The sequence below is a fragment of the Vigna umbellata genome, chromosome 1, assembly GCF_029865625.1.
Source record: "Vigna umbellata cultivar VRB3 chromosome 1, Vumbellata_1.0, whole genome shotgun sequence".
NCBI lineage: Eukaryota > Viridiplantae > Streptophyta > Magnoliopsida > Fabales > Fabaceae > Vigna > Vigna umbellata.
The window spans coordinates 44,204,177-44,219,968 of NC_142165.1; the positions used below are offsets into that span (position 1 = coordinate 44,204,177).

The window sequence follows — 15,792 nt, forward strand, 5'->3', positions numbered from 1 at the left end:
AACATTTTATATTATTCAATATAAAATTTAGACAAAATTAATTATTGGTTCTGTCATTTTAGCTATTTATATATGAATTTTAATTATACGATGATGTTTAAGTGCTGTTTGAGACATTAGGTAAAAGGTGAAGCTATTGCTTTGAATGAATTTTGACTTTAATTTATGTATCGAACTTCAACTATATCATTTTCCTTTTCTCAATCCGTTTATCTTTTTTCACACCATTCTTTCTCTTGTGAAATGCAAAAGGTAGTGTATTGGATTTTAGGCCAAATTTGAAATTGGACATGGTTGAGGTGAGGGGAGGTTCCTGTGTTACACAAACACTAATAACATTCGAGTCAACTATATAAATGATTGACGTCACTCTTTATTCAAAATCTTAAAACAATGAGTTAATGGGTCTTTCATCTTTATAAGATGCTCTACTTTCTCATTTCTATCCAATATGGGACTTATAATAACACTTGGATTCCCAACAGATTAAGTATTGTAATACCAAACAGGACGTGCAAGAGACTGGTTGAGCACTGTAGCATACCAATAGGATATGCAGGAGATTGGCCGAGCACTATAGCAGACCAGGCAGGACATGCAGGAGGCTGATCGAGCATTGCAACAGACTGAGCAGGACATACAAGAGACTTATTAAGCACTATAGCATACCGGATGGCTATTAAGGAGACTAGTTAAGCTGTTGGGAAGCTCGACTACATTTTGTTCCGCTCATTCACAACATGTGGGAATGTACTTGTAGAAGACACTTTGATTCTTAAATCAGTAGGTGACAGTTCGAATGACTAAAGATACATATTGTGTGCATGATCTTGAAGTCATTATTTATATTAGTTATGATGAACTTTTATATTTTGTTGGTCTAAAAATCGCTCAATCACATCTTAATCTACTTTAGGATCTTAATGAGTCATTATCGCTAATAATATGATCATATTGTGTCTCATCAACCATGTTGTTTGGATGATCAACTTAAGTGATAGATCTAGTAATCGATCTGGTGGTTGGCCTCGAATCCTTTGGATTGGTCTAGTGCCTTTGGGAGTTTGGCCATATGGAAGTAAGAATTTTTCACACTATAGTCGAATCATAATATCTCAGTTCATTCTTTTAGGATTTAATGTAATTTTTCTTTTGTGCCTACCAGCAAATAACTTAATATGCCAAACCACATACTATTTCCTATCCTATTCAATTAAAAACCTTAAGGACAGTCTTATATCTCTCCTCCTCTTTCTAACTTATTAACATATTTTTATCAAACTAAAACTACAATGTAAATGGTGGTTAAAACTGAAAGACTTATTGTTTTATAAAAATTAAGGGTAAATAATTTTTTTCATAAATTTAAAACTTAATTTTAGTGTGCTTGATTTTGGTTTCTATTTCTATTCGTACTCAAGAGTCCATAGTTGGAATTTGGAACCTAGGAAGAAACAAACAAAATTGTGAGAAAGTGGAACACCGTATTAAAAACATCCATTAATCTATTCTCTTAATACTTTAGATTAAGAATGATATTAATGTCTTTTAGGCCCATTGCTATGATGTCTCCTTAGTTAACCGATGGTTAGTCTTAACCGGTTCAGACGGCGTTACGAAAAGAGGGGTTTTCGTGAATGTTGAAGACACTCCCCCTAATAGAATCTACAGTTTTATCATGGTGGAGGGTGATAGCACCCCAGATCATAAAAAGAAGGAAATTGTAATTAAATAGTAAAAGTGGATCAGCTTTTTTCTCCACTCTCATCTTTTACGTTTAGAAAACCAAAAGATTGAACAAAGTAAGAGCAGTTCCTTTTCTACTCTGCAACACATTATCATACTCCAAAACTCTACTAACCACTTCCACCGTTTCACGTTACTATAATATTAAGCCATATTGATGTCACATAAATTTCCCTAAGCATGGAGAACGAACACCGAAGCGGGTGGGTGTTAGCTGGGACTAGAATTCGTGTTTGAGAGTTGATAGAAAGTTGTCAATACACATACACCAGTGACACTATAGTGCAGCTAATGATGAAAAATCTGAAGCCTTCTGCAAAAGCTATGAAGGTAGGGACCCTTTTTTTCTCCTTTACCAGTTCTATGAGCTGCATGCATATATATAACACAACCCCACCATATATGTATATCATATTTGTCTTTTTATGGCTTGTTTGTTCTAATGCTTATACCACTTTCTTATGTTTTTTCTTCCTTACTTTGGTAAATACAGTGCTTCAGTGACTAGACTTGGTTGCAATTACATTATGATCAGACCATCCTTTTTTCCTAAGTTCTAAGAGTACTTGTGTGTGTGTGTGTATATATATATATATATATATATAGGGTCCAATGATATCATAAAGATCTATAAATTGATTTAACACAGCTGGTGAAGTGATGAATTGAGGGAGGCCCCCCTGAAGAATGAAAAAGTTGGCATGTGAGTTTGTATATGAAAAGAAAAAGAGAAGTGATTTATTTATGTTGGAGGGTAGTTGCTTTGTATAACCAGGACAAAAAGGTTTGGAAGAAAAGGAAAAGAAAAGAATCAAGGTTTGCCCTATCATTATGAGAAAAGCCTTTTCACAACTGGTCAAAGGAAACCAGTTCATCCCCACATAACAACATAAAGAAAAGTCCTTAACCACCTCATTTCATTTCCCCTTTGGATTTCAAATCCATTCCATTCAAGTTTCAACAGTATGGTTCTGAGGGAAATCTCATCATCAAGCTTATTATTACTAAGTCCTCAAATATCCCACCAAACTTTGTGCATGGAAGACAAGTAGAAAAGAAAATAAGTGGCAAGTATATGATTCATCCTTAAAGAAAAAATTGATGGTCAATGATGTATTTGAGAACATTATATCACTAGCTTCTCTGACATCCTACGATATAGTGGTCAATTACAAGAGTAGGATTGTTAAATTTTCCTTGGAATCTCCATACTGTAACCACTTTGTAGCTGTGCAAAATCCTGCCCGTACTTGTTGATCAAGAAAAGTTCATCAATCAAACAAGCTTTCGGGAAAACCAAAAACAAACCGTGTATCTCTCTGCATACAACCTGCAATATCCCCAAGGTGCTAAGTACTCATATTCTCTGGTGACTCAGAATGCAGAAAAAATGAGTTACTTTTTTTTGTAATCATAAAATATAAAACATTAGTAATTTTAACTCAAATTTTAAAGAATGAAAGAGACACCGCCCTCTTGGTGTGTGGTAAAACAAAAAAACAAAAAAGGTTACAACTTACAAGGTATTTATGCTTGATGCATCAACACTAAAAGTAGAACTACAAGTCTAAAAGAAGATTCACAGACTGTAATTCTCAAGGTAGCCCACATTCCAATAGCTAATTTCTTTTTCATAGCAGCAAGCTTTATAAACAGACTCTTATAGCATTTGGAGGCCCAACAATGTATACAACTTTCTTTTTGCTTCACAGTATAGACAGACTCGATACACTAAGATCTATACCCCTCATACATCACTTTCAACACCGTTTTCTAGCAAGCCTGCAAGCAAAAAACATGATAAAGCTAGAACTGTAATCATAGAATGAATTTAAAAGCAGCTCCCAATCACTAAGTGGCCCACAATTAACCTCATGCAGTAAATACTCAGTAACACTGTACCAGTTTAAAAGCAGCACACACCTCTCTCTCTTTCTGGTACTGCTTTGCCTTAGTCCTACTCTCTCTCTCTCTCTCTCTCTCCGTTTTTGTGAAAAATGAAGAACTTGCCAACATGGAAAACCATGGCAGTGACTGTGGTGTTGCTTCAATTGAGCTTTTCCTTGGAGATTTTCTGTCTCTCTAATCATGCAGATAGAATTGTTCGGCTTCCCGGGCAACCCAACACACGCTTCCAACAGTTCTCAGGATATGTTACAGTGGATGATCTCAAACACAAAGCTCTCTTTTACTATTTTGTTGAATCAGAAACTCATCCATCTTCAAAGCCTCTTGTTCTCTGGCTCAATGGAGGTCTGCAATCTCTATCTTGGTACAACTATAGTTATGTAACACTGGCAAATCAGAATAAGTTCAAGACTTTGGATAAAAAGTATATGCATAATCAGTGTAGAATATAGAGCATTTAGTTTCAGAATATGCTTTTAAAATTTTCTAGAAAGACATTAAATGTATAAGCTAATTTCTGTTTTGTACAGGACCTGGCTGTTCTTCTCTTGGAGTGGGTGCATTCTCTGAAAATGGACCTTTTAGACCAAATGGGGAAGTTCTGATTAAAAACGAGTACAGTTGGAACAGAGGTAATCCATGGAGGCACTGATCATTCCATTATAAGTGCAAGAATTGCTCCAATATGATAAGAGTTACATTGTAATGCAGAGACAAACATTTTGTATTTGGAGACACCAGTTGGAGTGGGGTTCTCTTATGCTAAAGGTGGCTCTTCCTATGAGACTCTGAATGATGAGACAACAGGTAATCTACCTTCCATTATCAATTGCTTTGGAACTTTGTTCATTTTATTATTTTTTTAATCTTTTGAGACAAATAAGCTCTTCTTTAGAAAGCTTCTTTAAATCATATCTTCTGTCAAAAAAGGAACGTACTCTATGTTTAGGCTTTTAAAAAGTTGAGACAAAACAGCAATTAGTGCTAAAAATGCGACACAACTTTTGCATGATACGATGTACTCTCTTTGTTTATTCATCCCTTGTCCTTACATTAGAATGCTATTGTTCTTATTTCAACATCACAGTCCTTGAATACACAAAGCCATTATTCCCTTCTGTCTCCTGAAGCAGTAATTTTCATTTCTCAAGCCAGGGACAATCTTGTATTCTTGCAACGCTGGTTCAACAAGTTCCCTCAATTCAGGCACAGAGATCTGTTTCTAGCAGGTGAAAGCTATGCAGGTATGCATGCCACGTCACTGTTCAGTCATCATTTCTAGAAGAACTCAAATTTCTAAATGCCAGTTACGCATTAAACAATCGCTATTATCGGTTATTACACACTTTTCTTTATCAAAAAACATCAGGGCATTATGTTCCACAACTTGCAAAGCTCATGATTGAAATAAACGAAAAGGAGAAGTTATTCAATCTGAAAGGCATCGCCGTAAGTAACAAAAACACCATTTATTTATCAACCATGGTTCTCTTTTAGGACATTTCTAGCAATGCATAATGCCAAGCTGGTCTCTTTTATTGCAGTTGGGTAACCCAGTTCTAGAATATGCCACTGACTTGAATTCAAGGGCCGAGTTCTTCTGGTCTCACGGTTTGATATCTGATTCAACGTACAAATTGTTCACTACAGGCTGTAACTATTCCCGGTACGTCAGTGAATACTACAGAGACTCGATTTCTCCGCTTTGTTCAAAAGTTTTGAGGCAAGTAGCCAGAGAAACCAGTAAGTTTGTGGACAAATATGATGTCACCCTTGATGTTTGCATTTCATCAGTGCTTTCACAATCCAAAGCTATTTGTCCTCAAGGCCAAGTGAGTTTTTTCTCATTTTTTCTTTCTTAATGGATGTTTTTTGGAAGTGTCATCCACTAGAGATAAGGTCAAATTATAATATACAAGTGGGGTGCAAACCTCACCTTACAAGCCGGTTTTGTGAAATTGAATTAAGCTTCAAACCACTTTCTAATAGTTTCTTATATCACCTTTTACCTTTTATACTTCTGGTTATTTCGTTTTTCAAATTGACTTTTCATCATATCTTAAAGAACTTGATGCCTCTTGCCAAACAGAAAACAAATGAGAGCATAGATGTATGTGTAGATGACAAAGTTACTAATTACTTGAACCGAAAAGATGTACAAGAGGCGCTCCATGCCAAGCTTGTCGGAGTCCGAAAATGGGATGTCTGCAGCAAGTAATTTCTTCAAAACTCAACAAAATGGAAAAAGAAAGTTTATCATTCATCGTTCTAGTTGGTTACCCTAATGGATTTGCTTAATTGGTCATGAAAGATAAGTAATCATAGTAAAGTTACTTTGAAAATATTACCAATCCCAATAACATGTATTGTGACATTGTGTTAGCAACAGCATTTTGAACTATGATATGCTCAACCTGGAGAAACCTACACTCCCTGTTGTTGGATCACTCATAAAATCTGGAGTTCGGGTCTTAATTTACAGGTATAACTAGACCAAAACTATTTCCTTCTCCGTGTTGATTGTATTTGCTTCAGTTACTTGAACTTGAAAGTTCATATGTATGCTTTTCAAATACCATGTACAAATTAACATAAGCATGTTCTGTTTCACTATAGTGGAGATCAAGATTCAGTAATTCCACTGACTGGAAGCCGCACCTTAGTTCAAAAGCTGGCTAGACAACTAGGACTGAATACAACAGTCCCCTACAGAGTATGGTTTGAAGGCCAACAGGTACATACTAATACTACTTAACATCTTGCTTAAAGCTTGTTATATTATATCTGATTGCAAGATAATGGTAGGAAGCATTTTTTTTTCTCTTGGAAGTAAAAGACTATAAAATATAATCCAACTTGTTTAATATATATACATCATGAACTGATGTGAGTTTACAAATTTTTTGTTTAGGTTGGTGGATGGACTCAAGTTTATGGCAGTATCCTCTCATTTGCTACTGTCAGAGGTGCCTCTCATGAAGCCCCTTTCTCTCAGCCTGAAAGATCATTTGTTTTGTTCAAGTCATTCTTGGAAGATAGGCCTCTGCCTGAAATTTTCTGACAAGACTTAGTTTTTTCTCTAATCTAGTTGAGGGATTGTAAGTAAGCTTCAATTTGTACTATATAACTATTAAATTTACTTTAATTTCAAAAGAAAAATTTAAGGGGAGAGGAGAAATATGAGTCACATGTGAATTTACTTCCATGATGGGGTGCTTGTTTGTTCATTGGACTGTCAAATGTAAAGTGGATCCTTGGCTTAGAGAACTTCTGTAAAAATGTAGCCAGAGAATGCAAAATGTTGTTTTTTTCTTAAATACTCTTTCATTTTTGTGGACTTTATTCAATATGAAACTCATTTTTTCGATGTTATCTAGATCGTTAAGAACAAAACTGTACACGGTAGGCAGTGTATGTATTCTAATAGTACTTCTTACCAAGTAGCAAAACTTTTAAAGTTTGGCTTAAGAAACTTCTGCTGTTCTGCTTTATAATGAACAAAAGTCACTCAGAAAAGTAACAGCATATTGATAATTTCATCATGATAAATCACTCTATCTTTGAATAAAATGTACATATATTTTATCGAGTAATTCATTTTACAAATGTTTTTGAATGATCATTCTAATGAAGCAATTCCTGTTATACCATGTAATCTTATTTTTTTTCAGTAAAATGCACATCTAAATCATACTTAATACATTTACATATTGGTGTTTTACTTTGTCCATAGCCAACAGTGTGATTTTCAAGAATGAAGACAAAATGGGGTGCCTCCCCCTATGTGTGATAAGAAGCTTTCCAACTGTCCATACTTTAATAATGGCCTTAGCAGTGCCAAATAGCTTCAGCATGGTGATGAACCTAAACTAGGGATCTATCTATAGGCTCTCAGGCGTTGACTTTTATTCCATCTACCTTTGTCTGTCATAATTTTTATAACTATGTAGCAAAATTATCTTTTGACAACCACTTCTTTTTCTGAACTATTATACTGTTCTTAGTTGTATGGAGTATCAGAATTGTAAAAATATGATAAACATGTGATCTTAAAACCATGCTTTGTTGTTTCCCATGGAAAAGCATGTCATCTGGGAATTGTTGGTTAAGCTAAAGACAAAATCATTTCTTGAAGAGAGTTTGTACAAACTCATTGGCCTCACTTCTGATTCTGATCCTATTTCTCTTATGTGCAAGAAACGTGCGCTGAAATGGTTTGCTTTTATAGCTCTTTATCGTACAAAGATATAAAAAAAGTAAGACCTATCAATTTAGTATTCGAATTTGATGTTGTTGCATGCTGAGATAGCAGCAAAGTGGGTGTCTTGTTCGTGTCTCTCATCCTTTATAGGTATAGCGTGTATTGATGGTTTCTTTAGTCCTTTAATTTGAATATTTTTGTCTACATCCAAAAAGATAAAGAAAAAAATCATAAAAATAGTGAAAGATTACATTTTGAACGAAAAAATCACCTGAATATGTTTTTCTTGGATCGTATTTCCGACAAGATTGAGAGAAAAGATTACATTGTCTTGCCAAAAAATGTTGCTGGAGTGACCACACGGATAGAGGTTGCAAATAAATGTATGTTTAGGCAGGTGAAATTGTTCTGAGTGTGATATTTTAAAATTAACAAAAATACGATATTGTAATATTATTACTCGGAGTTCATCTTTCAGGCTTCGTTTATTAAATAAATTATCCTAATTTTTTTCATTTAGTTATTTTTTTAAACAATAATTTATTTCCATAGCATTGATTTCATTTTAAAATGTTGTCTTATTAAGTTTTTTAAATGAGGGACATTCCTCTCCTTTCAATTTTAAAATAAATAAACTGAAAATTTGACAATTGAGATTGTCAGCAGGTAAGTAAATATTTAAAAATAATAAAAAATAAGATAATAATAATTAATGGTGGGTAAAAAGGGATAAAATGATGACTTTAATATTTGAAATGTTAGTTTAATATGGTAATGATTTGAATTAATATTATGCTAATAATTATAAACAATAATTAAAATAGTATATTAACATAATTTGTTGCATCAGTTATTTTTAAAGAGGAAAATATAATTTGTTGCATCAGTTATTATCACTTAATTCTATGTGTATATAAATATTTTGAAATAATAGTGATAGCAACACTATAGAAGAATATAGAGAAAAGTAAGTTCTCAGGTCAGAGGAACTCTGCCAAAAGAGATTACCAGGGGAGAACTAGGGGAATCCTGAAAGCTAAAAAGGTATGTCACCTCTGTCTGTTTTCTCTTTTTATTGTACTCTGAAGTTTTTTTCTAAAAGGTATGTTTTTTTATACACAAATAATGTTTCTTTTTAAAATCATAATTTTTTTTAAGTATGTGTCGACTTCTTTCTTTTTTCCACCATTTTTAAATAAATAAAAAAATACAAAATCTTCAAAACCAAAAAAGATGTCAATCTTGTTTAAACCAAATCTTGTTCGGATTCACTCTTTTTCAAAAAAAATCTAAATCAATCAATAATAATTTTTTTAACTCACAAACCTTTTTCTACGTAAAGAACTACGTGATCCTGATTGTCCATTAAATGGATGTACGTAGGACCAAGGTTTCATAAAACAAAAATTTTTTTTTGTCTCTTAATAGTTTCTTTATATTATTTTTTTAGGGAAAATTAAACATTTAAAAAAACCACATCAACCTTTTTTACATTTAATTAAAGGTACTGCCTTTGGGCAGGCGCGATAGGGTGCTAACACCTTCCTTACGCGTAACCGATTCCCGAACCTAAAAATCTACTTTTTACAGACCATGTCTTATTTTTTGGTTTTCCATAGTTTTTCCATAATAAATTATGGTGGCGACTTCCAAAACCTTTTTCTCAAACCCTTTTGTTTTTCGGCTCGCCGTCCCGTCGTGATCCCGGTTGCGACAGAGATCAATGAAGCAACTTATTCAATATCATAAACATTAATAATATTAAGGTTTAAACCCTCCCTTGGTCCTCAAGTTTGTATGAAAATCTCATTTGGGTCCTCAAGTTTTTTTCTGTCTCAATTGGGTCATATTTTTTGTAAAAGTGAGCACATTGTACCATAACCGTTAAGTGGTGTGAGACGGCGTTAAATTGGTGTGAGCTGGATTTTTCCATTTACGGACGTGGCATTGTGCATTAAAATTGATTGTTTGTTGTGTTTTATCCACGTAGGCTAAGAAGCCCTAACATTTAAGGGCATCCCATGTCATCCAAAGTATATTCTCGTGTTGGAGAGGATCGTGTTTCGTCTTGGTGAACCAGAGCTGGTGTCTTACGTCTTGGGCAAGCACTGTTGAGGTGGTGGTAAGGATGTCTCGTTCATCTTCCTCTTGCAAATGTTTGGGTTCGGCCATGCAACGCAGTAGTGGCAGTGTTAGGAGCTTCGATGGAAACCCAAGATGCCTCTGTGGTCACAGTGCAGTGTTTCGTACTGCGAGAACCCCTAAGAACAAGGGGAAAAAATTCTGGGGTTGCCCTAACTTCAAGGTCAGTTTGATATAACAATAAATCTATGTCTATTTATTTGGGTTTTGACGAAGGAGTGTGTGTTGGTGTTGAATAGGGTGGGAGTGGAGAATTGGTTGGTTGCAACTTCTTCAAGTGGTGCATTGACGAAGGAAATGAAGGAAAATGGCTGAATGTAGAAGAAAGGACTGATAGTGAAAGAAATGAAGAAATGGGTGTGATGAGCATGGAAGACAGTGTGTTGCAAATGGAAGAAACATATTGTCCAAAGATCAGACTGGGTTGTATAGAGAAAAGTTTAGTTAAGTTAGATAAGTGGTTTAAATTGTTAGTGGGGATGATCTTTGTCATATTTGTTTTGAATGTAATTGTATTAGCAATGTTGGTGAAAGTTGGTTGATGCTGTGTCATCTGTGATCAGACTTGAAACTTGGCTTATATGTAATGTGTGTTTTATTAATGTTATCAGACTTGAAACTTGGTTTATATGTAATGTGTGTTTTATTAATGTGTGTCATTTAATTTCATTTAATTGTATTGTTACTTTAAGTGGAATAATGATAAAGCAAAATCATGACTAAGTGGAATAATGAGAAACATGATAAAGTAATGAGCAATAAAGTTGATGATAACAAAAGCTGTTCAAAATGATAACAACATTGTCTTAGATGACTAAGGGCAGTAATCACTTTCTGATAACCACATACATTGTCTTAGATGATAACAAAAGCTGTTCAAAATGATAACAACATTGTCTTACATATCCAAAATACATCATAAGAATACATTTGCACAGACTGTGTTCAAAATGATAGAGCAAACATTTGCTACAAAATATAAATTTAGGATCAGTACACACTGTGTTCAGTACATTAGATCATTGATTACATCATTCATCAGATAAAGGCATAGTTGCTGGAGGTTGGGTGACTTGAGAAGATTGGGCTGTAGGAACCTCTACTGTTGGAGGTCTTTGTGGACAGCCTTTTCTGTTGTGTCCAAGTTCTTTGCAGATGGCACATGTTTTCCTCTGCCCACCCTTTCTTAATTCACTGTTATTCTTCTTCAACTCCCACTCCTCTAGTCTTCGTTTCTTCTTGGGCCTTCCTGGCATTGTCCTCTTCTTTGGTGGTAATATATCTGCATAGGGTGTAACATCCCAGACATGTTGTCCATTGATAGGGTTAATTATTGTGTTGTAAGTCTCTTCATAAGTAGACTTCCTAAACCAGTGGCCAATGTATTCTTCTGCATTTATATTCAAAAATTTCATTGCAGTGATGGCATGAGTACAGGGAATGCCAGTAATTGCCCATTTTCTACATGTGCAGTCCATGGTGTCAATATTCACAACAAATTGGTGACCAAATTCTGAAAGATGTTTCACTTCAAATAATTTTTCTCTTGACCACCTATATGTAATACACAATGCAAAACACAATTAGATGGATCACTATAAATGGAAAGAAAGTTAACATGAATGGAAACACACATCATAAAAGTTACCTTGGTAACCAATATCTAGTTAACCAGGACTCCTTCTGAAATCTGTTAAAAACCTTGGGGCAGATTGAACCTTGATATGATGTGATCTTTGTCCTGTTGGCAGCCCATCTCTTCATTATGTAAACCCTTATGTCTTCTTACATGCTAATAATAGGCTTAGACCTACTATCAACTAGCACACTATTAAAGCCCTCACACATGTTGTTGACAAGAGTGTCACATTGTGATCTAGAGCTGAATCTAGATCTTGACCAAAACCTGGGATAAGTCAATATAACTAGTCAAGTATGTGTCATGGCAAGCAAATATTGAAATATTTATAAGAGTTAATAATTAGAAGACTTAATGCATACCTAGGTGGGATGGCAAGCAGATATTTAAATGCGTCTAAATTTATGTCTCTAATATTCCTCATTTCAGTCTCCCATTGTTGTGGGTGTGTTGTTGTTGCTGCCCGCCACATCAGACGTTTAAGGTTTTTTCCAGGAAATTTTTTTCTGAAGTTTGAATATAAATGCCTAACACAAAATCTTTGTTCTACACCAGGTAGAAGATCCTGGATTGCTGGCAACAGACCCTGACATATTCAACATATTGTAATTAACATTTCTTTAATGAAGATATTCAGTTATATGTAAAACATATTGAACATTCACTGACCTTTTGTTGGTCTGAAATAAATGTGCATCCTGCACATACAGCTGCCCCACCAAGGTCCTCAATAAGGTGCTCCAAGAACCAAGTCCAGGAGTCTTTGTTTTCTACCTCAACAATAGCATATGCTATGGGCATCATTTGGTCGTTTCCATCTCTTCCCACTGCTGTTAGTAACTCCCCTCCATACTTGCTTTTCAGAAAGCATCCATCCAAGCCAATAATAGGTCTACAACAAATGAAGCTATCCTTGCATGCCTTCAAGCATGCATAAAATCTTTGGAATATGACCTCACCATTACTGTTATCAACTTTAATTTGTACTGTTGTTCCTGGATTTGTTTTCAGCAGCTCATGACCATAATCGTGAAGTCTTCTATATTGATCTTTGAATGATCCTTCAACCTTATCTCTTGCCATTGCTCTTGCCCTAAACGCCATATTTCTTGAAATTCCTACATTCCATTTCCTAGTAACTTTGTCCCTAATGTCCATGACCTTCATTGTAGGATTTTCTCTCACAGTTTTCTCCATCCTTTGACTCAACCACTTTGAAGTCATCAACTTAACATTGAAATCTCTACTACAGTTGTGGTTATCAAACACTTTTCTCAGTTGCCATGCACTGACATCAGTCCTAAAGGAACAATACGCATACCATTTACAATTTTCACTTCCACCCAAGCACTTGACAGAAATCCTTTTCTTGTCATTCTTAATAAATTTTAAACTTCTCCCATTACTTAGTGCATAAGTCCTTATGGCATCTGTGAATTCATTTTTCTCAGCAAAATAGGTTCCTACTTCCCATTTATAATCCACCAAAGTTTTAGGCATACTAAAAGTGGGAAACCTTATCTTAGTCCTCACATCATTGTCCTCACTATCTGATCCACTAAACAACTCCTCTGATAGCCACTCATTGTCAGACAACCCACACATATCATGAATAAATTCATTATCTGTTGACCGTTCAGACTCAAGTAAGGCACTGGAAGCTTGTTCTCCCACATTTCCTTTAGAAGTCCCAATGTCACAATGCACGCTGACATCAATTAGACTTCCTTCACTTCTATCTACATCTTCGTCTTCAGACTCTGCCTGATGTGCATCACCCTCACTGTCTTCTACATCATCATCCTCTAGCTCAAAATCATCTACATCATGTACCTCAGCTTCCTCTACATGATGGATTTCAACATCCTCACCATCACCCTCATAGGCATCACTATGATCCTCACCTTCACCCTCATACCCATCACCTTCACCCTCATGGGCATCACTATGATCCTCACCATCACCCTCACCCTCACCCATTTTTGTACCACCATGACTATGATCCTCACCATCACCCTCAACCATTTTTTTACCAACATCACTATGATCCTCACCATCACCCTCATGCCCATCACCTTCACCCTCATGCCCATCACCTTCACCCTCATGGGCCTCATCCTCACCCTCAACCATTTTTCTTCCTACTGCAGTATGATCCAGACCATCACCATCCTGGGCATCCCCCTCACCCTCCACCATTTCTGTTTCAACTTCAGTATGGACCTCAACATCACCCTCATGGGTATCCCCCTCACCCTCACCCTCCACCATTTCTGTTCCAAGTTGACCATCACGAACAACCTCAACCTCAACCTCCTCCACTTGTCTTGCAACATCACCTTCATCATCAACTTGACCACCAACCCAATCAATCATTTCTATTATTTCTGGTTCCATCATATTATGAACCACATACAGATGAACTTCATCATTTAACCTAGCAATGTTCAACATGTGCATGGCACCCCTATTATCAGTTAATAATTCTAACCTATCTGGGTGCACAGACTGACCTCCTAAACCGTACCATAACTCTTTGATGTCCATATGACCTAACTCTTTGACTGACGCTACTATGCCAAAATAGCTAAACAAGTCTGGATCACAAGACCATTCTGCTCTCTCTCCTTGAAAGCTTAAGTTCCCATTATCATCACTCACAAAATTTCCAGAATGGTGGACCACCACCTTAATACGTTCCTCATCCATATCAACAACTTCCTTTTATAACCTGTACATTATGGGGGTTAACAACTGTTTCGAATATTACAGTGCTACAACTACGGAAACACTCACTCACTAACTAAACACCCACACCGACAAAGACAGGGGGACAGGGAACAAAGTAACATCCCCACTAACGAAACACTCATAGACAGGGGACCACTACAACTGATAAACAATTCAAGAAACAAAACTCGGGACCACAATGTGTAAACTACAATGTAACAATTGAACATGCAAAATGGGGACCACAAAGCATTATAAAAATTCATACAGACCAAGACAAAAACCCAATTGCCGAAGACCACAAATCACACTTATGCACTGAAACAGAAAACCAAAGACGAAACCAAGTATCTTACCTTAGTCGCGTCAACTATTAGCTGGCCTCTTCGTCTTGTTCAAGATTCGAGTTCTTGTTCGTCCTCCGCTTCGTCTCGCAACAACGAAATTAAATCCCCAATTCCAATTTTCAAATCCCTAATTCTGATATACCTAATATGAATAAAGGGTACTTATGCCACATCAGCACTATTTTTTTAAACAAAACAGTCCACGTAAGAAACCCTAAACACATCACCACGTTCTCTGTGCACCAGCTCACACCAATTTAACGCCGTCTCACACCACTTAACGGTTATGGTACAATGTGCTCACTTTTACAAAAAATATGACCCAATTGAGACAGAAAAAAACTTGAGGACCCAAATGAGATTTTCATACAAACTTGAGGACCAAGGGAGGGTTTAAACCTAATATTAATAATTCAAAAGTGAAACATTAAGTTAAAAAGACAAAATTAAACATTACATAAAATAAATAAAAAAACATATAAATTTATTGGTTAAAAATTTTGACTTAAAAATTATGTTAAATATCTTATATAAAGAAAGACTCAATGTCATGTTCATAATTTCTCCCTCCTTTATGAAATAAAAAACCATCACGATGGACTTTTCAAAATACAAAATAAATATATTATGAGTATACTTATTTGATATTAAACCTTTAAAATACATTAATACATTAAAAAATTAATATATTTTAAAACATTAAAATGGACGTATATCAGTATATTTTAAAAATAAAGTAAAATAAAAACATAAGAAAAGTCAAAATAATATCTAAATTCGTATTATAAAAGGAAGGACTGTGTAATTCATAACTTTCCTTAATAAAAGGGTGGTGCAAACAGCAGAAGAGCATACTGTGCTAAATTGGTAAAGTTAGGATTTTTGAATATGTTGGCTCCCCACGACACAAAACAGAAAAATCACACTTTTGATGTATACTTTGAAATGAAACTACATCAACACAGATTTTAATTTATAATGATTTAGATAATAATAAAATCCATATTAATACCTTACATTACAATAAAAAAAGAATTGGTCCCTGCAACACCAAATGGGGGGACAAAGAGGACCGTTGA

The 15,792-nt window shown here is 35.2% G+C and overlaps 3 protein-coding genes across 4 annotated transcripts; 2 read left to right on the plus strand and 1 right to left on the minus strand.

The window, feature by feature from the left end:
* The first annotated feature begins 3,212 nt into the window (after positions 1-3,212).
* On the plus strand, positions 3,213-6,971 carry LOC124821784 (serine carboxypeptidase-like 45). 2 transcript variants are annotated; one of them, XM_047293719.2, is made up of 10 exons: positions 3,213-3,999; positions 4,185-4,286; positions 4,366-4,461; positions 4,806-4,898; positions 5,024-5,103; positions 5,199-5,486; positions 5,744-5,868; positions 6,038-6,136; positions 6,271-6,388; positions 6,566-6,971. In XM_047293719.2, exons 1-10 carry the CDS (start codon positions 3,744-3,746, stop codon positions 6,713-6,715), a joined length of 1,407 nt encoding a protein of 468 aa, XP_047149675.1. In that variant the 5' UTR covers positions 3,213-3,743; the 3' UTR covers positions 6,716-6,971. The 2 variants fall into 2 exon arrangements, with proteins under 2 accessions (XP_047149675.1, XP_047149676.1); XM_047293720.2 differs by having other exon boundaries at positions 6,044-6,136.
* A 2,663-nt stretch (positions 6,972-9,634) lies between these two features.
* Positions 9,635-10,539, plus strand: LOC148205465 (uncharacterized). Its single transcript, XM_088116532.1, has 2 exons — positions 9,635-10,160; positions 10,237-10,539. The coding sequence occupies exons 1-2, from the start codon at positions 9,984-9,986 to the stop codon at positions 10,537-10,539; spliced, it is 480 nt and encodes a 159-aa protein (XP_087972658.1). The 5' UTR covers positions 9,635-9,983.
* A 489-nt stretch (positions 10,540-11,028) lies between these two features.
* LOC148205466 (uncharacterized) lies at positions 11,029-12,875 on the minus strand. The gene is made up of 4 exons (XM_088104555.1): positions 12,306-12,875; positions 11,999-12,222; positions 11,787-11,903; positions 11,029-11,551 (listed from the first exon to the last, which is right to left on the minus strand). Exons 1-4 carry the CDS (start codon positions 12,858-12,860, stop codon positions 11,029-11,031), a joined length of 1,419 nt encoding a protein of 472 aa, XP_087960681.1. The 5' UTR covers positions 12,861-12,875.
* Between the last annotated feature and the right edge of the window lie 2,917 nt (positions 12,876-15,792).

Excerpts from the sequence above, each read along its gene's own strand:
- LOC124821784 (XM_047293719.2), top strand. The coding sequence starts at position 3,744 with ATGAAGAACTTGCCAACATGGAAAACCATGGCAGTGACTGTGGTGTTG. Across the intron at positions 4,287-4,365 it reads CGAGTACAGTTGGAACAGAG|AGACAAACATTTTGTATTTG; the intron begins GTAATCCATGGA and ends ATTGTAATGCAG. Across the intron at positions 4,462-4,805 it reads TCTGAATGATGAGACAACAG|CCAGGGACAATCTTGTATTC; the intron begins GTAATCTACCTT and ends TCATTTCTCAAG.
- LOC148205465 (XM_088116532.1), top strand. The coding sequence starts at position 9,984 with ATGTCTCGTTCATCTTCCTCTTGCAAATGTTTGGGTTCGGCCATGCAA. Across the intron at positions 10,161-10,236 it reads GGGGTTGCCCTAACTTCAAG|GGTGGGAGTGGAGAATTGGT; the intron begins GTCAGTTTGATA and ends GGTGTTGAATAG.
- LOC148205466 (XM_088104555.1), bottom strand. The coding sequence starts at position 12,860 with ATGACTTCAAAGTGGTTGAGTCAAAGGATGGAGAAAACTGTGAGAGAA. Across the intron at positions 11,904-11,998 it reads CTGCTTGCCATCCCACCTAG|GTTTTGGTCAAGATCTAGAT; the intron begins GTATGCATTAAG and ends GACTTATCCCAG. Across the intron at positions 11,552-11,786 it reads TCTAAGCCTATTATTAGCAT|GTGGTCAAGAGAAAAATTAT; the intron begins GTAAGAAGACAT and ends TATTACATATAG.